Source organism: Quercus suber, unplaced genomic scaffold, assembly GCF_002906115.3.
Source record: "Quercus suber isolate HL8 unplaced genomic scaffold, Cork oak 2.0 scaffold_2, whole genome shotgun sequence".
In the NCBI taxonomy this organism is placed as follows: Eukaryota; Viridiplantae; Streptophyta; class Magnoliopsida; order Fagales; family Fagaceae; genus Quercus; species Quercus suber.
In genome coordinates this window covers 4,060,863-4,081,300 of record NW_027069469.1, presented here as the reverse complement: position 1 = coordinate 4,081,300, position 20,438 = coordinate 4,060,863, and the positions used below count along the sequence as shown (strand labels likewise).

Genomic DNA, 20,438 nt, shown 5'->3' with positions numbered 1-20,438 from the left:
ACCCCTCTCACATAATTGTGAGTTTCACTAATTAAATTTATGACAAGACCCACAATTCATATGAAAGTAAAAAGTACACATATGTAATACTTCTGAAATGTTCAATAATTTTTCTTATTTAGTCATGAAAGAGGTGTACAAGAGGAGTTTCAATAATGGCCTAATCGTAAAGGCATTCATTATTTATGGTGCCTTTTAATTTTTATGAATTGAACTTTGAACCCCCACCTCCCCTTCTCAGACTATCCATCTATCAAAAACAAAATCTAAAAGAAAACTAATTGTTCCCTGCAGCTAGCCTTTTCGCTATAGTCGACATTATATTACAAAGCAGATGCGATTTATCATTTTGTTGTGGAAGAAAGGGCGAGGTCGGAGGTGTTACATCTTTGCAGGTATTAATATCAATCAGGCAATCAGATGCTGCAGCTTCGAGGGCAAGGAAGTCCTTGATGCTCCACCTCTCATTTGCATAGTTTATTTTACTAACGGCATTGACATAAGAGTCTAGGCACTTTAAGTACTTGTCATAGAGAGTAGGGTCTGTGGTCTGACCAAGTTGTGACTTAATCTTCGTTTTAGTTTCATTGGTAGTGATATTGGCCAAGTTGATTGAGACTTGAGCAAGGCCATAGAGGTCAGTGGAGGCTGTGCGGTGGTCGGATTGTAAATCTTTCAAACAAGAATTAGGGTCTTCTGTCTGGGCACATATTTGAGAGAGCACATTACTGCCTATCTTCACACTAATCCTTGATTGTGTGGGGCTAATGCACAGGAATATGGTTAGTAGAAGAGAAATCAACCAGGAGGAGGAGGAGGAACAAAAGGAAGGAACTATTTGTTTCATGTTTAAAGGTGTTCTTCTACCAACGAATTGGGGTTTGATTCCTTGGGAGAGTATGGAATAGGATGTATTGAAAGACTTATTTATATATTACTAAAAGTTAAAGGGTAGTATTTAATGTTGTTAAATAAGTTGAGCCACCTCAGCAATCATGTCTCTACTATTCTTTTTCTTGAATTTGTCATACTTTTGAAAATGCTAATAAAAAGTAAATAATTTCCAACTCTACCTCTTACACGGTTATTGTCAGCAATCATGTCTTTACTATTCTTTTTCTTGAATTTGTCATACTTTTGAAAATGCTAATAAAAAGTAAATAATTTCCAACTCTACCTCTTACACGGTTATAATTTTAGACAATAATCATTTGTGTTCCACAATTACAATTTTAAATAGCAATCCTTTGTGTTCCACAATTACAATCTCAAACGACAATTCTTCAGCTTTCTAACGCCAGATTTTGACTTTCTAACTCTTTCATCTCTTTCTCTCTTCACTCTATATTAATACAATTTAAAAATAGTTTTCCTAATACAATTTTATTATCTCCCTCATTTTTTGGGGTATAATACCTTAATACTATTGGCCATTTATTTCAATTATTATAATTTGGACCATTCGTGAATATTTATGAAAACAAATTAAATTAATTATTCCAATAATTTTTTTTTTCTTTATGTCAATTATCCCAATATATGTGGGTATCATACTCCTAAATTCTCCTCCTCCTCCTCCTCTAATGCCAAAAATACCAACTTGTAATTAACTACAAATCCCAAATTCATAAAAGTGATGCAATTCCTAATATTTCTTCTATATTTTCAAGATTATTTGAAAAAAAAAAACACACAAAACAAAAGAGTCATGGGTTGTCAAACCAAATTAAATTTTCAACGAAGATTAATCCTTATGTGTAATGGAATCGAATCTTCATGGGTTAGCCCTTTAATTTGGCCTCATTTACTATATATAGTTTATATGCATTTAGAAAGTTGACTAGCCTCTGAAATTTAGCGAAACATGACGTGTTTTCCAATCCTCAAGGGTCAAGATTTGCATAAAATTGATCGACACTTCCTTTTGTTTTTCTTTGGGTGTCCTCTCCTCATGGAAAAATAAAAAGGGATAACGATAGGAAGAAAGGGTGAAACTTCATGATGCAAAATATAGAAGTCTATAAGATAAGTGATTTTATTCAAAAAAAAAAAAAAAAAGCGACCTAACTTTATAGAAGAGGTGTTGACCAAACCGCACAAACCACAAAAACTACACCAAAATCGCCTGCAAAATGGCATAATTACACCGCATTGCATATAATAATCACTGCATGCATGATGTAATGTAGTTTGCAGTTTTATAGTAAGAAAACTGTACAAATCGCACTACATCGCACTCTCTCTATATATTAATATATTTATTTTTTAATATTAAATATATTATTAATAGTTTAATAACTCTAGTTTAAAAAAAAAAGTTTAATAACAAAGCAAGTGTTGATTAGGAAAGCCAACCCAAAATAAAGAAAAATTAATTCAATAATTTAAAACTTGACTCAAAACAAAGGGAAAAAATTAATTTTTGGCTGGGCAGGAAAAGCCCAAAACTTGAAAAATATACTAGTTTCAAATCATTCAAACCATATCTTATGCATCGCATCACACATGTGGTGCGGCGTGGTTATAGTTTTGGTTAAACTCTAAACTATACCACAAAGTGCAGTGCTAAAAATAGCCTAAAATCGCATCGCACTGTGAACAACTCTCATGTTATGATGTTTTCCAATTAATGCTCTATTTGTTTCAATGAAAAACATTATGTAAAGATAGTTTTTAGTATTTGGTAGAATTAAAATAAATGAATTAAAAGAAAACTATCTTTAATTAACACAAAAATTATGACTTATTTTAAAAGATTGTTTTCCACTAATTTATTTCGGAAAAGGACTCTATCTCACAACTATTTTAAGGGAAGTTATGAGATTGTTTTTCAACTCATTTAAGGTTGCTACAAAACATAGGAAATGAGATTGTTTTATGGAAAATATATTTGTTAAAAATGACTCATTTTCTAAAAAATAATATTGCTAAAACAAACAGAGCGTAAATTTAATCATGTTATTGCATTATTATTATTAATTCTTTTAAAAAGAATATGATTGCATTGATTAATTAAATTGTATAACTGATTTTAGTGATTCTTTGAAAAAATAATAATGTTTTTTGTTGAAATGGTCAATTTCATTGTACCTAATAAATAGTGTCTAATTAAAAGTTGAATCCTATCATTTTATTTTTTTTGGCTTTTATACAAGTGAATTAACTCCAATCTTATTACTAGAAAAAAAAAATCCTTATTATTAGAAAGTCAGAACAATTACGCATTTCCACATACAACTTCCAAGAAGTCTCTGAAGATAGAATCTCAGAAAGGATGCAGGCAAAAATAAATAAAAATGAAGAAGTATATTTCATTATGAAAATTTTACTCCTATATGTAACAATATACATAAATCATAATAACATCTTATTTAGAAATTATAATATAACATAAACCTTAATCGGATTCCATTGATTTGAACTCGAGAGGATTTATTAGGAGGGAGAAAAAAGTACAGCATAAAGTAAAAGCTTGTAAAATTCTCAAAATGAGGCCTAAAATTTTTATTCATCAAAAGGTGTACAAGAATTAACACTAATTTTTCCCCAATAGACGATTAGCGATAACCAATGTCATGAGACAAACTTCATTAGATTTCTTATTTTGTTGTGGGAGAGAGGAAGCTGCACCAGTGATTGCATCTTCACAGTCAGAAACATCATCCATGCAAGCTGATGCTGCCGAGCTTACTCCACCATAGTCACCAGCCTTCAACCTTTCATTTGCATAGTCAACATTACCAGTGGCATCATCATAGGAGTCGTTGCATTGTGAGTACTGCCCTTTGAGTTTAGGGTCAGTTGTCTGAGCAAGTTGTGACTTAACAAATGTGTGAGTGTCACTGACAGTGGTTTTGGCCAACTTGATTGATATTCCGGCAAGGCCAAGGAGGTCGGTCGTGGCGGTTTGGGGATCAGATTTTAAGGTTTGTAAGCAGAAAGAAGGGTCATCAGTCTTGGAGCATATATCATTGAGCACATCTTGCCCTATTGATTGTGTAGGGCTACTGCATAGGCTTATCGCCAGTAAAAGAGAAATGAACAAGGATGAGGAACAAAAGGAAGGAACTATTTGTTTCATCTTGGTATACTACTACTACCAATTTGTTGGTTTGGTTTTTCTTTTGGAGTGTAGGGTTTAGGATGCAAATACAATGTGACTTATATAATGTGTCTTCGTCGACTTATTTGCTTATACATTGCTTAAAATTTCTTTCTTTATTTTGAGAGATGAGCATTGCTTAACTTGGCAAGTGCCAATGAATATTGTGTCAGAATCTCATAAGATTATATTATTTTAGTACCCTTATATAGCTTCATTTTCCATATTTTTATTTTAGGGGAAAAAAAATATTTTTTTCCCTTTTATGTTTGGGGTAGTTCACAATTCTCCCATGTATACCCATGTATCTTTGAAATCAACTAATTTCCTCTATATTTGGAAAATGAGCAAATACCCCAAATTTGTTATTTTCTTAGTTAAATCTAACGAAATTTTTTAAAGAAATTATTAGTTGTACACTACAAAAAAGAGAAAAAGTTGAAAATTGTACTATTATTTTTGTATATTACATTTGTAATTATTGTAATTTCATTGGATTTAACTGAAAAGTAACAGATTTAAGATGTTTGCTTATTTCTCAAACATAGAAGGTGAAATTAGTTAGTATCAAAGATAAGGGGGGAAATTGTGAATTACCCCAAAAATAAAGGGAGAAAAATTCTTTTTCCACTTCATTTTATGAGTCAGATATTTAATTCAAAAAAAAGGCTTTGATTAGGGGAATTTTAATTTGGTCGTGATGTGATAAGCAGTGTCAATAGAGGACTATAGTTGTAATATACCCCTAGTGGTGGATATATTGGTTTGGAGAGTGATCTTATAGATTTCCTAAGTTTAATCTATCATACACATTATTGGTGCATGAGATTTTTAAGATGTCTTTATGGGTTAGAAGTGGAATAATCTGGTCAAAGGTTAATTAAGACACCACTTTCTCAAAACATCGGTCCATTTGGTCTGTATCGGTCAACACCTTTCATACTATTACACATGGACATACGTGAAGCCTAGATGAAAAATCCTAGATGAAAAATTGTTATTGGTTATAATCTAAGTCTATTACTGACAAAATAACATAAAATTGTTGTAATCATAAAGGATAGAAGGTCTCAAGAGGGTTAACCTTTGAGATCTTGCTCAAGCAGCACGATTTCTTTTCTAAATTTGGTTTATCACTTCCATACTTTCCCTTGAATATATTCTACCATTCCTAATTCAAAATTTAAATTTCACCAAAAGAAGTCTAAGCAAAATGGTATTTACTTTTAGTGTAACTATATAATATTTAAAAGTTGAAGTGTAGCATTTATTATTGCTACAATTCTATTAAGTCATATTAGCATAGCCTTTTTGTCCACTTCGGTCCATTTGGTCCACTTTCATCTAATTTGATTTAGTTCGGTCTACTTCGGTCCAATTGGGTCCACTTCAGTTCCATTCGGTCCAATTCAATTTTTTTCAATCTATTGCAACAACAAATATTAAGATAGCATTGCAATAACATCACATCAATTATTTTACAAATCTCCATATTGAAGAAAGCCATTATTTTACAAGTTACTATCAACAGAAAGCCATTAGTCCTAAAATGAGAAACAAATCTCCATTTATTGATCCATTTTTACATGCACACACATGCATCAACTTCACACACTATATAAAAAAAATATGAAAACCAAAAGGTCAAAGAACACATACAATATGAAGAAAAAAAAAATTAATTGACAATGATTTTTTATTTATTTTTTATTTTTATAAAATAACTAAAAATCAACATTGTGTTATCAGTCTTGCTTAATTAAATGAGATTCTTCGATAGGAAATAACTAATAAATAAACAAAAATAAATAAATAATAAACAAAACTCCATTTTTGGGACCGATTGTTGCATTACACAAACATCAACTTCAAACATTTTTAAAAAAACATTGAAATAAACCAAAAATTCAAAGAACACATAATAAAGAAAAAAAAATTGTAATCAACGAAGATTTAAAAAATAAGAGTAAAATAAAATATATGAAACAGAATGATGAGCAATAATTTTGGAGCATAAAAACAAAGGCATAAAGGAAAAAATGTAAATAAAAAAAGGAGAAGAAGTTTGTGTATGATATACTCACATCGTAGTGGTGGAGATCTCTATCGGCGACTTCAATGAGAAAATGATTTGCTCGGACTTAGATTTTCTTTCCAACGCTTCCATAGCCAGGCCTTCTCGGAATGACCAAGGCTTTTGAAGACGAAGGTTGAGCCACTCGATCCTGCAATGTGAGTCTCTCTTTGACACCATTGGTAAGTTCAGCCATTGAGGATGATGATGGCTAAGGTGGAGGAGGAGCGGAACTCGACAATGAAGCGACAGATGATGGTTGTGAAACAGCCGGAGAAGGCACCAGAGAGAAAGCACCGGAGAGAAACTAGAAGGTGCAGTACTGCGGCCTCTTCCTCCTCCTCCTCCTCCTCCTCCTTTGGCACCATTTCTGAAACTCGTGCCTTTGCCTCTTCCACTGCCTTGTTGAGACGCTGGTGACGATTGTTCACGACGATAGTTCAGTTGTTTGTTGCCACCACGTCGTGGCATTAATTATATGCAAGAGAGAAAATAAAAGAAAAACTCCATGGAGTGTGTGAGACTTTCAATGAATGAGAGAGAGAGAGAGAGAGAGAGAGAGAGGCAGGGAAGGAAGAGTAGGTTGTGTAGAAATATATACAGAAGAAAAGCAAAAGATGTGTGGAAATGGTGTATAAAGTTCACTTTCTTTCTTTTCACTAATAATCAATTTCTCCTTTAATATTTCCTTCTTCTCCTTTATTTTATTTTATTTTATTTTATTTTATTTATTTATTTATTTTGGTAATTTTCGGTTGCAATAAAGGCTTTAATACATTACTACACTAGAAAAATTTGTTGCAAAAACTTAAAATAAAGAAATCGTTATAATAACTTGATACCTATTATTTTTGCAATCTATTGCAACGAAAATTTTTAAATAATAGCTTATTGCAACGAAGATATCATTACAATACCTTGATATGAATTATTTTACAATATATTGCAATGAAAAATATTGAGATAGCATTGCAATAACTTGATATCAATAATTTTACAATAATTTCTTTTTTTTTTTTTGTAATTTTCGGTTGTAATAAAGGCTTTAATACATTACTACACTAGACAAATTTGTTGCAAAAACTTAAAATAAAGAAATTGTTATAATAACTTGATACCTATTATTTTTGCAATCTATTGCAACGAAATTTTTTAAATAATAGCTTATTGCAACGAAGATATCATTACAATACCTTGATATGAATTATTTTACAATATATTGCAATGAAAAATATTGAGATAGCATTGCAATAACTTGATATCAATAATTTTACAATCTATTGCAAAAACAAATATTAAGATAGCATTGCAATAACATAATATCACTTATTTTACAATCTATTGCAATGAAAAATATGAAATAATTATCTATTACAACGAATATGTTGTTGCAATAATTTGATCTAAATTATTTGCAACCTATTGCAATAAGATTTGTCAAGTAATATATTCTTGTGCAACTCTTTTTGTCACTGGAGTGGCCTTTAGTGAAGTCTTTGCTATGGGCTTTACCACTTTTTGTTCACATTCGTGAGAACAAAGGTTGTATTGAGGGAGAGTGAACTAGTTTGTTAGAAATGAAGGAATTTCTGAAATCCAATATTAACAATACCAACCTTTTTTTGTCATGAGTTAATGAGGCAAAGAGTGAGTGTTGTGATTGGGAGGGGGTCAAGTGTAATGCCACCAAAGGTCATGTGATTGAGCTCTCTCTCAATAATTTATGGCCAAAAGAGAATTATCTCGGTAATTATGATGACACTTGGTTACTAAACATGTCCCTACTGCACCCTTTCAAGGAGCTAAGAAGTCTTAATTTGACTTTAAATAGTTTTCGTGGCTGGCTAGGAAATGAAGGTATGTGAGTATCTGCTTACTGATGGAGATAAAAATGAAAATTTACAGTATGCTCAGCGGTTCAACCAAGGTTTCATGTCTTGCTATTTGGCGGGGAAGGGGACCCCAATGAGATCTGGTCCCTTGGATGCTTACTTATTTAGCCTTGTAGATGAAGATGCCAAAAGTATTTAGCTCGGTAATTTTGAATGGCATTGGGGGGTGTTTTACTTTGATGGAACACCCAAATACCTGCTTAACATTATAGCAAACTCGAACGGTTTGGTAGCAGCAAGTAATGTAGCTCAACAAATAATTTTGAAACAAAAATATATATTTGTTGCAAAAAAAATATACTACTTCAAATATCTTGTAGTAATAGAATATTACTTGACAATTCTTATTGCAATACATTGCAAATAATTTAGATCAAATTATTGCAACGATATATTCGTTGTAATAGATAATTATTTCATATTTTTCATTAAAATATATTGTAAAATAATTTATTAATATTGCAATGATATCTTAATATTCATTGTTGCAATAGATTGTAAAATAATTGATATCAAGTTATTGCAATGCTAAATGCTATCTCAATAATGGAAAAAGGAAAAGAAAAAAGAAAGACAAAGACAAAGACAAAGGCCGTCAACAAAAGTGATGTATGATTTCTCATAGGGTAGACTCTAGACTTTTGACTCTTAATTAAAAAGTTGTTGGAGTTTATGACAACTCACAATCACAACACGGTTTTGGTTTTGGGATTTTAAAAATGAAGGGAACCATAAGCATAGACTACACAGTGGGGGGAGGGGGGGACTATGTCCATTCAATTCAATTAGATTCCATGAAAATGAAAATAAAAATATAATATGATTAATATTTTTTGTGCAATCTGATTAGTTTTGAAAGTATCCAAAGAAATGATAAGTTAGAACTCTAATTTTTCAACTTTTTAGCTGGATACTCATTGGTTTTTAAATGGCATAAATGCATTTTTGGTCCATATATTTTGGACTTTTTCCATTTTGGTTCCTACATTTTCATTTTATCACTTTTAGTTTCAAAAAAAAAAAAAGATGAAATATTTTGGTCCTTACCGTTAGCCAACTAATGGAAACAGTTGACATGGTTGATGGAAAAACTAAAAATTAAATAAATATTGCAACGTGTCATCACTTAACTATACACTAACTAACAAACAAAAACCATGTCACGTGACTGACTCTTCACACTTAACTAACAAACAAAAACCCCTAATTCTGAATCCTAAACCCTAATAGCTCATCCCCACCAAAATTTCACAATTGGAGCTCCTTCCCCACAAGTGATCCGCCATAAATCATTTCCCCAAATCATGATCAAAGCTCTAAATTAGCTTTGAAGCTCGAAATCAAATGGAAGCATGCTCTTCGATTGGTTCAAGTTTGAGGAGGAGAGCACCAATGAGGTGCTTCTATTATGAAAAACTGGTGTTAGTCGTATTGTGGATAGTAGACAATCTTAGTAGAAGGTTTTATGGATGTTCAAATTACTGGATATTGGGTTTTAGTTTATGAATTTCACTAATTTGTTTCAATTTTTGGGTTGGATAGTTTATAGATTGCCATTTGGCGTAAATGCACTTTTAGAGCATTCCTAGCAAATTTATCAAATTTTTGTACTATTTGGAGAATGAACAGTGACTTTTACCTTTATCTACCAACTTTTTCAAATACACTTTCCAACAAATTCTCTATCCCATTCTCTATCTCATTTAAATATTATTTATTCATTCATTATTTATTCTTTTTTTTAACAACTACACATCTTCTAACATTTTTTTATTCAACGCCAAATTATTATAATAGAAAAAAATGATTTGAAGAATGAACAGTAGCCCATCAAGATGGGCTACTACTCATTAGCAAAAATAATTTTCGGATATAGAGAAGCTGTTAGAGCATGCACAGTAGCATGTAGAGCATAAACAGTAGCATATATTCTCTATATTTTGGCTATGCATACTCTGTTGGAGATGCTCTTAGTCCCTACATTTTGACTTTTTTCTATTTTGGTCCCTACATTTTAATTTTACCACTTTTAGTCCCTAAACCAATTAACGCGTTCCATTTTTGTCCTTTCTATCAGTCAACCGACAGAAATTGCTAAGGTGGCAGCCGGAAGAATTAAAATGTTATAAAAAATGCCACATCACCCCTAACACATCAACATCTATTTTTTTTATTATAAATTATTTATTAATTTTAACTAAATAAAAAAAGAAAATTTAAAAACACAAATCAAATTTAAAAACACAAAACACAAGAACACAAACCCAGAAAATCAGACCCAAGAACATGAATTCAATTAAAATATCACTTCTTTCTCTCTCTTCTTTCAATCACACGGTCACTCCTCTCATTTCTCATCTTCCTTTATCTCTGATTTGGTGTCTCTCTTAGATTGGTGTGGACTGGAGATCGAAATCGACAACATGGACTGAAGATTGGCGACAATAGCGTGGTGGTTTGGAGATCGGCGGCGACGGTGTGGTGGTTTGGAGTGGCGGCGATGGTGGATTCTCTCTCTTTCTCTCATTCCAATCCTCTCTTTCTCTCACTCCGATTCTCTCTCTCAGCTTGGATGTGGGTTTTGGTTTTGCTTTGAATTTTTGTTGTGGATATTGATGCAAGATTCATGGTGGCGATGGTGGGGGATTGCTGTGTTGATGGTGGGGATGGGTTTATTGTGGGTTTAGGGAGGTTGCTACTAATGTGGGTGGCTATTTGGTGGCAATGGGTCTGTGGGTGTTCTGATTCTCTCTCTCAAATTGGGTGTAAGTTTTGGTTCTGCTATGAATTTTTGTTGTGGATATCAGTGCATCTGCAGGATCATGGTGGTGGCAATGGAGGGTTTCTGTGCAGGTTCAATTTTGTATTATTTTATTAAAAACTCAAATAAAACCTAGTTTATTTTCACACACTTAATCCCTTGAGTTTTTGGGTTTTTGAGTGTTTGAGATTTTTGGGTTTTCTTTGATTTTATGATTTTGGCTATGAATCTATGGGGAAGAACGAGAAAAACTGATGGGTTTTCAGCATGGGTCTTTTAACATTGGTCTTTGTTCTCTTCTCAAATTTTATTGCATTATTGATTTGATTTTAAGTGGGAAAGGAAGTTGATTCAATGGGTTTAATTTTGAATTTGTGTTCTTAGGTCTGATTTCTGGTTTGTGTTCTTGTGTTTTTGTGTTTTTAAATTTGAGTTTGTGTTTTTAAATTTTTTTTTTATTTAGTTAAAATTGACAAATTATTTATAAAAAAAATAGATGCTGATGTGTTAGGAGTGATGTGGAATTTTTATAATATTTTAATTCTTTCGGCAGTCACCTTAGCAATTTCCGTCGGTTGACTGACGGAAAGGACCAAAATGGAATGCGTTAATTGGTTTAGGAACTAAAAGTGTTAAAACATAGGGACCAAAATGGAAAAAAGCCAAAATGTAAGGACTAAAAGTGCATTTATGTCTTGTCATTTTTTAGAGCTTAATTTGCATTTCAAGTTGGGCGAAAGTATAAATTCTTCTAATGGCATGATAATGAGATATGTGAGCGTGGTAAGGTGCTTATCCCAGAGCAAAGGTAGATGATTATCACACTTGAGGTTGAGGTTGCTAATTGCAAGAAGAGAGAGAAGTTTTACACACTGTATTTGGCATTGTTATTGGTGATATGTGGTATTTGTCTTTGTGTAATTCCATGTTTGGTTAGAAAGGGGAGTTGAAATATCTTTGGTGGGTAACATAGGTGGGGGAGAGACAATGTTTTAGTTGTGAATGTATGTAGTTCTTGCAGTGTGTACGCTTTTTGTATTTTTTCTCACTTTTTGTATGATTCTTATTAGCAATGGAACTCCTGCTGGTTAGTTTATACTTGTTAATGTTATGAAATGAAAACATTTCTCTTTGAATGTGTGGATTGGTAGTGTGGTAATGTTGTGTTATGTAAAGGTAAATAGTGTGAATGACCAAAAAAAGTTTAACAATATTTGCAAACTTTAAAATTGTGAACAGATCAACCCTACAAATCCAACAAATATGTTTTAATTCAGCACCCACATATTGTAACCTTTGTCGTTGCATAAACTTCCATACAAGGTCATTCCATGAAGAATAACAAAATAAAACAAAAGTTTAACTTAAACAAAAGCACATGATGGTTTTAAGTTTAACCAAAACAAAACAAAGGTCATTCCACACAACCTCCATAAGACAAGCCATTGTCATTGCTTGGACTACCAAAACAAAAAACACTAATCCATAGTTAAGTACCAAAATATTAACCTAAATAGTAAGGCATTGTTCAACTACAACAGTTACAACCATTAGCTGAATTACACAAAAAAGTTGCCATTCCTCAATTTAAACTTTAACTTCTGCTCTCTCACAACCTTGGACCATGCACATATGATTGGCTCTAAGCAAATCTCACTACTTCCAAGTATCTTGATGCATTCTTAGAAGCATTCAAAGTCTCTGTGTGACTACCCTTTTCTTTTTCTGCCTTAAATTTGAGTTACTTCTGCTGGATTTGGGTGGTGCACTTGGATTGGATGTGTTTCTACTTGAGTTGGGTGGTGCACTTGGATTGGAGGTGTTTCTACAAGAGTTGGGTTATGCACTTGAATTTGATGTGTTTATGCTGGAGGCCATTGTAGGACCCTTTTTGGTTGTCTACAAACAACAAATGCACATATTTTACCATGCACATAAGTAAAAGCAACTGGACTTTGTACTTTATCAAAGATTATGAGTTAAAATTACAAATTACAAATTTCAAATTTAAAACATTTTAAATTCAGTCCTACACTTTTTTTTTAAAGAAAAAATTTAGGTCTTTTTAACTTCCATTTGTTTCTAATATAGTCACTTCATCTGCCTTTGTTCAATTCATAGTTAAGTCTACAATATCGTTTTAGAAAGTGAAAAATACTAAAACTAATAATAAAATTGAACAAACTTAGACTAAATGAATAAATTGAAAACATATTAAAGTTCAGAGGATTAAAATTAAAATTAAAAAAAAAAAAAAAAAAAAAACTTAAAAGATTAGATTGAGAACTGGTGAACCTAATAATTTTCCAATTGGTTACAATTATATGTCCATTTGATTGATCAATTCCCTAAAGCAACAAAACAATAGAAAAAGGTAAAAAGCTTCAATTTTTATACCTCAAACTTCCTCATCAGCCAAGCAAAGAAAATGTTTTTTTTTTTTTTCTCTATAGTGAAATCATAATTTCCATCACAATTGAAGGACAAAAAAAAAAACATACTTTAACCTTACGCCAATCAAATGATAAAATTACAAAACAAATATACATCTAAAAAATCAAAGAATAAAAAATAACAAAACTTAGCTAGCAATGAAAAAAACAAAACTTCAAACAAATATATATATATATATATATGTGTGTGTGTGTGTTGTGTGTAGGAATATTTTGAAATTTTTTTTCAGAGGTGCTACTTTCTATGTAAATATTTGGGTAAATGAATGCTTGGAATTCATATCTTATATAAATTTTACAGGTTTCTCGTTTTTCTAAATGAAAAATATAGGGGAATGTGAAAGCAAATATAGATTTAAAACCTAATAATTTTCAATTGTTACAATTATATGTCCAATTTGATTGATCATTCCCTAAAGAACAAACAATAGAAAAAGGTAAAAAGCTTCAATTTTTATACCTCAAACTTCCTCATCAGCCAAGCAAAGGAATTTTTTTTTTTTTTTTTTTTTTTTTTTTTTTTTTTTTCTATAGTGAAATCATAATTTCCATCACAATTGAAGGTACAAAAAAAACATACTTTAACCTTACGATCAAATGATAAAATTACAAACAAATATACATCTAAAAAATCAAGAATTTAAAAATAACAAAACTTAGCTAGCAATGAAAAACAAAACTTCAAACAATATATATATATATATATATGTGTGTGTGTGTGTGTGTGTGTGTGTAGAAAATCAAAGAATTTGAATTATATGAACAAAAAAAGATAACCTAGCATGAATGACTTTGACGCTAGTTTTCATCTCCTATTCCACTAAGCCATAGACACCCTTTTTTTTTTTTCTCAAGTTACTTAGAAAGTAGTTGAAGGAAAAAGTTGGGGCTTCTAATCTGTAAAAGAGTTTATCCTCATGTCAAACATTTAAAATTAGTGATTTTTTTTTTTTTGGTTTTTTATTAGACATCCTAAAAATATATAAGAAGCAAAAATGAACCCTTTCGTATAGAGACAATAAGAATTGAGAGACAGGCACTATTGCACAAATGAAACCAAAGACATACACTTCAACAAAATAATATAATGTTTATGTATTCTAGATTCCATTGTGCTTTTCACAATTGGCATACAATCAGATTAAATACATTAAAATTAAAGCGAAAATAGGCACGATTGAAGCACTTACAGCATCCAAAGAAAGAAGAAATTATTGAAGAGACCAAAAGGTTACAACATATTTCGCATGGTAGGAATGATCCACAACATTGTACCTATACTTGTGAAGAGCCACTATTAAAGCTAAACATGAACAATGGATTTGGATATTAATTGATGTACTTAGTAGGAGCATTTGGATGAGGATGATACCAATATGATAAAGCAAATCCAAACATAAGAAACAAGGTCCAAATCATGCATGGAAGTATATAAGAAACATGAGGAGATANACTTAACTAACAAATAAAACCCCCAATTTTGAATCCTAAACCATAATAGCTCATCCCCACTAAAATTTCACAATTGGAGCTCCTTCCCCACAAGTGATCCGCCATAAATCCTTTCCCAAAATCATGATCAAAGCTCTAAATTAGCTTTGAAGCTCCAAATCAAATGGAAGCATGCTCTTCGATTGGTTCAAGTTTGAGGAGGAGAGCACCAATGAGGTGCTTCTATTATGAAAAACTGGTGTTAGTCGTATCGTGGATAGTAGACAATCTTAGTAGAAGGTTTTATGGATGTTCAAATTACTGGATATTGGGTTTTAGTTTATGAATTTCACTAATTTTTTTCAATTTTTGGGTTGGATAGTTTATAGATTGTCATTTGGCGTAAATGCACTTTTAGAGCATTCCTAGCAAATTTATCAAATTTTTGTACTGTTTGGAGAATGAACAGTGACTTTTACCTTTATCTACCCACTTTTTCAAATACACTTTCCAACAAATTCTCTATCCCATTATCTATCTCATTTAAATATTATTTCTTCATTCATTATTTATTCTTTTTTTTTAACAACTACACATCTTCTAACATTTTTTTATTCAACACCAAATTATTATAATAGAAAAAAATGATTTGAAGAATGAACAGTAGCCCATCAAGTCTGATGGGCTACTACTCATTAGCAAAAAAAATTTCCGGATATAGAGAAGCTGCTAGAGCATGCACAGTAGCATGTAGAGCATAAACAGTAGCATATATTCTCTATATTTTGGCTATGCATACTCTGTTGGAGATGCTCTTAGTCCCTACATTTTGACTTTTTTCTATTTTGGTCCATACATTTTAATTTTACCACTTTTAGTCCCTAAACTAATTAATACGTTCCATTTTTGTCCTTTCTATCAGTCAACCGACAGAAATTGCTAAGGTGGCAGCCGGAAGAATTAAAATGTTATAAAAAATGCCACATCACCCCTAACACATCAACATCTATTTTTTTTATATAAATTATTTGTCAATTTTAACTAAATAAAAAAAGAAAATTTAAAAACACAAACTCAAATTTAAAAACACAAAAACACAAGAACACAAACCCAGAAAATCAGACCCAAGAACATGAATTCAATTAAAATATCACTTCTTTCTCTCTCCTCTTTCAATCACACGGTCACTCCTCTCATTTCTCATCTTCCTTTTTCTCTGATTTGGTGTCTCTCTCAGATCGGCGTGGACTGGAGATCAAAATTGACAACATGGACTGAAGATCGGCGACAATAGCGTGGTGGTTTGGAGATCGGCGGCGACGGCGTGGTGGTTTGGAGATCGGCGGCGACGGCGTGGTGGTTTGGAGTGGCGGCGATGGTGGATTCTCTCTCTTTCTCTCATTCCAATCCTCTCTTTCTCTCACTCCGATTCTCTCTCTCAGATTGGATGTGGGTTTTGGTTTTGCTTTGAATTTTTGTTGTGGATATTGATGCAAGATTCATGGTGGCGACGGTGGGGGATTGCTGTGTTGTTGGTGGGGATGGGTTAATTGTGGGTTTAGGGAGGTTGCTACTGATGTGGATGGCAATTTGGTGGCAATGGGTCTGTGGGTGTTCTGATTCTCTCCCTCAAATTGGGTGAGTGTTTTGGTTCTGCTTTGAATTTTTGTTGTGGATATCAGTGCATCTGCAGGATCATGGTGGTGGCAGTGGAGGGTTTCTGTGTAGGTTCAATTTTGTATTATTTTATTAAAAACTCAAATAAAACCTAGTTTATTTTCACACACTTAATCCCTTGAGTTTTTGGGTTTTTGGGTTTTTGAGTGTTTGAGATTTCTGGATTTTATTTGATTTTATGATTTGGCTATGAATCTATGGGGAAGAATGAGAAAAACTGATGGGTTTTCAGCATGGGTCTTTCAACATTGGTCTTTGTTCTCTTCTCAAATTTTATTGCATTATTGATTTGATTTTAAGTGGGAAAGGCAGTTGATTCAATGGGTTTAATTTTGAATTTGTGTTCTTAGGTCTGATTTCTGGTTTGTGTTCTTGTGTTTTTGTGTTTTTAAATTTGAGTTTGTGTTTTTAATTTTTTTTTTTAATTTAGTTAAAATTGACAAATTATTTATAAAAAAATAGATGCTGATGTGTTAGGAGTGATGTGGCATTTTTATAATATTTTAATTCTTTCGGCAGCCACCTTAGCAATTTCCGTCGGTTGACTGACAGAAAGAACCAAAATGGAACGCGTTAATTGGTTTAGGAACTAAAAGTGTTAAAACATAGGGACCAAAATGGAAAAAAGCCAAAATGTAAGGATTAAAAGTGCATTTATGCCTTGTCATTTTTTAGAGCTTAATTTGCATTTCAAGTTGGGCGAAAGTATAAATTCTTCTAATGGCGTGATGATGAGATATGTGAGCGTGGTAAAGTGCTTATCCCAGAGCAATGGTAGAAGATTATCACACTTGAGGTTGAGGTTGCTAATTGCAAGAAGAGAGAGAAGTTTTACACACTGTATTTGGCATTGTTATTGGTGATATGTGGTATTTGTCTTTGTGTAATTCCATGTTTGGTTAGAAAGGGGATTTGAAATATCTTTGGTGGGTAACATAGGTGGGGGAGAGACAATGTTTTAGTTGTGAATGTATGTAGTTCTTGCAGTGTGTACGCTTTTTGTATTTTTTCTCACTTTTTGTATGATTCTTATTTGCAATGGAACACCTGCTGGTTAGTTTATACTTGTTAATGTTATGAAATGAAAACATTTCTCTTTGAATGTATGGATTGGTAGTGTGGTAATGTTGTGTTATGTAAAGGTAAATAGTGTGAATGACCAAAAAGAGTTTAACAATATTTGCAAACTTTAAAATTGTGAACAGATCAACCCTACAAATCCAACAAATATGTTTTAATTCAGCACCCACATATTGTAACCTTTGTCGTTGCATAAACTTCCATACAAGGTCATTCCATGAAGAATAACAAAATAAAACAAAAGTTTAACTTAAACAAAAGCACATGATGGTTTTAAGTTTAACCAAAACAAAACAAAGGTCATTCCACACAACCTCCATAAGACAAGCCATTGTCATTGCTTGGACTACCAAAACAAAAAACACTAATCCATAGTTAAGTACCAAAATATTAACCTAAATAGTAAGGCATTGTTCAACTACAACAGTTACAACCATTAGCTGAATTACACAAAAAAGTTGCCATTCCTCAATTTAAACTTTAACTTCTGCTCTCTCACAACCTTGGACCATGCACATATGATTGGCTCTAAGCAAATCTCACAACTTCCAAGTATCTTGATGCATTCTTAGAAGCATTCAAAGTCTCTGTGTGACTACCCTTTTCTTTTTCTGCCTTCAATTTGAGTTACTTCTGCTGGATTTGGGTGGTGCACTTGGATTGGATGTGTTTCTACTTGAGTTGCGTGGTGCACTTGGATTGGAGGTGTTTCTACAAGAGTTGGGTTATGCACTTGAATTTGATGTGTTTCTGCTGGAGGCCATTGTAGGACCCTTGTTGGTTGTCTACAAACAACAAATGGACATATTTTACTATACACATAAGTAAAAGCAACTGGACTTTGTACTTTATCAAAGATTATGAGTTAAAATTACAAATTACAAATTTCAAATTTAAAACATTTTAAATTCAGTCCTACATTTTTTTAAAGAAAAAATTTAGGTCTTTTTAACTTCCATTTGTTTCTAATATAGTCACTTCATCTGCCTTTGTTCAATTCATAGTTAAGTCTACAATATCGTTTTAGAAAGTGAAAAATACTAATACTAATAATAAAATTGAACAAACTTAGACTAAATGAATAAATTGAAAACATATTAAAGTTCAGAGGATTAAAATTAAAAAAAAAAAAAAAAAACTTAAAAGATTAAATTGAGAACTGGTGAAAATTAGAGGGGTGACTCACTTGGATCAACAGTGACTAGAATGGCTGAGCCTCCAAACTCGCACGTGCCGCTAGCTGCTTTGGTCTTCTGTCAGAAGCTATTGAAAGCATGTGAAGCGTGTGCAAACAAAGTGTTGGGCTGAAAGCAAGACCATCGGGCTGAATTGAATTGCAATCAGCTCTAGACCAACAAGCATAGTCCATGGCTTCTTGAACGATTGGGTCAGGCACTGAAGGCTTAGCCCAAACCAAAGGGCTCTGTTTGGAGGAGAATTTGTGGTGGTGGGTAAACCACAGGTGGTTGGAACAATGGTGGGCTTGGAACAAATACAGTGGGGGCTGGTGTATATGTAGGTGTGCCTGGGACATAGCTTGGTGGGCTGGGCTCAATATAAGGTGGGCTTGGAACATAGGTAGTTGGACTTGGTACACTACTTGGTGGGCTTGGAGCAATTTCTGGTGAGTTTGTTGTGGGCGGCCCAGGTATCGTGCTGGTGGGGCTTGGAGGTGGGCTTAGGGCTGGAAGAACTGGTGAGAGATAGTGAAATGGTGATGGAACTGTGGGAGTTGGAATGGATGTAGTGGGAGGTTGTGGGGTATTAGGCGGATTAGTACAAAATGGAGGTGTGTTTTCAGGCAAGGGCATTGGACCTAGTGACTCAAATGGTGGTAAAGAAAATGGTGAACTCAAACTGTAGGGTTGGACATTTGATGAATCCAGCATTGGATCAATGTCTAAGTGCTTTGTAACTTTCAACTTCTTTGTGGTTTTGATGACTGAACTTCTGAGATATCTTGGATGCTTGAATGATTGCATTGATCTTCTGGCATCTGCTCAATAAAACATAGAAAAACCAAGTCAACTGATAAATGACTTTGCGATATTCGTTTAATTTACAATTTTTGTAAATTTATAATGCACAAATTTGCTGCCTTATTGACTTAAACCTTTTTTAATGAGAATAGTGATTCTAAATTGTTTTTAAGATTTTGAAGAATAAGTGCTGTGTTTATCTTTATGTTTTTCATTAAAATGTGTCCAATTTCTGTACAAGTTGTATAAAAGCTTGTTGCAGAGCCAAGTTAAGTATCATTTGAGGAGTATATTTTAAAAAAGAAAAAAAGAGCATCATTTCAGAGAAGCTTAAGTTCATATAAACTTTTTTTTGGTAAGTAAATAGAATTAATAATAATAATAATAGTAATAATAATAATAGTTCACTGAGGCATATCCCATTGAACACAACACAGCTACATTATGATTCAGTCTGGAGAATTTCTTCTTGTACTTTCTTTATAACTGTATAAAAGAATAATAAGTAAAATAATATAATATACTACAACAGCCAGCTTAATAATTAAAAAAAAAAATCCATAATTTTTACATACATCTATATATTATTTATGGGTGAGGACAGGATTTATGGCTTATGTCATCACTTAATAATTCCCTATTGAATCAATATTTTAAAAATCCACTATTAAATGAAACTAGTAAGTTGCCGTGCGATGCACGGATACTGTTGTAATGTTTTATGTAAAATGGTTATGAAGAATTTTTTACATATGTTATAGCATAATTGTTAAATAAGTTTGTTAGTATTGAGTTTATCATAAAAAGCAATAATTATAATTGCGTAGACATTAATCATAATTATTTAGTTTAAGTAATGAACAATAAAAACACAACTTTGGAGGAATATTGTAAAATAAAAGTTAATATAGAATGTGTCTTTCTCTTTCGCCTTAATTCTAAAACAAAATACACTTATAGATTTCCCACATCAATATCCAAATACCCAT

The 20,438-nt window shown here is 32.4% G+C and overlaps 3 protein-coding genes across 3 annotated transcripts; all 3 read right to left on the bottom strand.

Annotated features, from left to right (window-relative positions):
* Positions 1 to 277: 277 nt before the first annotated feature.
* On the bottom strand, positions 278 to 847 carry LOC111986408 (pectinesterase inhibitor). Its single transcript, XM_024018036.1, has one exon. It carries the CDS (start codon positions 845 to 847, stop codon positions 278 to 280), a length of 570 nt encoding a protein of 189 aa, XP_023873804.1.
* Positions 848 to 3,535: 2,688 nt separating this feature from the next.
* LOC111986399 (pectinesterase inhibitor) lies at positions 3,536 to 4,081 on the bottom strand. Its single transcript, XM_024018025.1, has one exon. It carries the CDS (start codon positions 4,079 to 4,081, stop codon positions 3,536 to 3,538), a length of 546 nt encoding a protein of 181 aa, XP_023873793.1.
* A 14,558-nt stretch (positions 4,082 to 18,639) lies between these two features.
* Positions 18,640 to 20,438, bottom strand: LOC111986371 (extensin). The gene is given in 4 exon segments (XM_024018000.2): positions 18,640 to 18,785; positions 18,788 to 18,906; positions 18,908 to 19,466; positions 20,435 to 20,438. Coding segments are annotated over 4 exon segments (828 nt in total).

Excerpts from the sequence above, each read along its gene's own strand:
- LOC111986408 (XM_024018036.1), bottom strand. The coding sequence starts at position 847 with ATGAAACAAATAGTTCCTTCCTTTTGTTCCTCCTCCTCCTCCTGGTTG.
- LOC111986399 (XM_024018025.1), bottom strand. The coding sequence starts at position 4,081 with ATGAAACAAATAGTTCCTTCCTTTTGTTCCTCATCCTTGTTCATTTCT.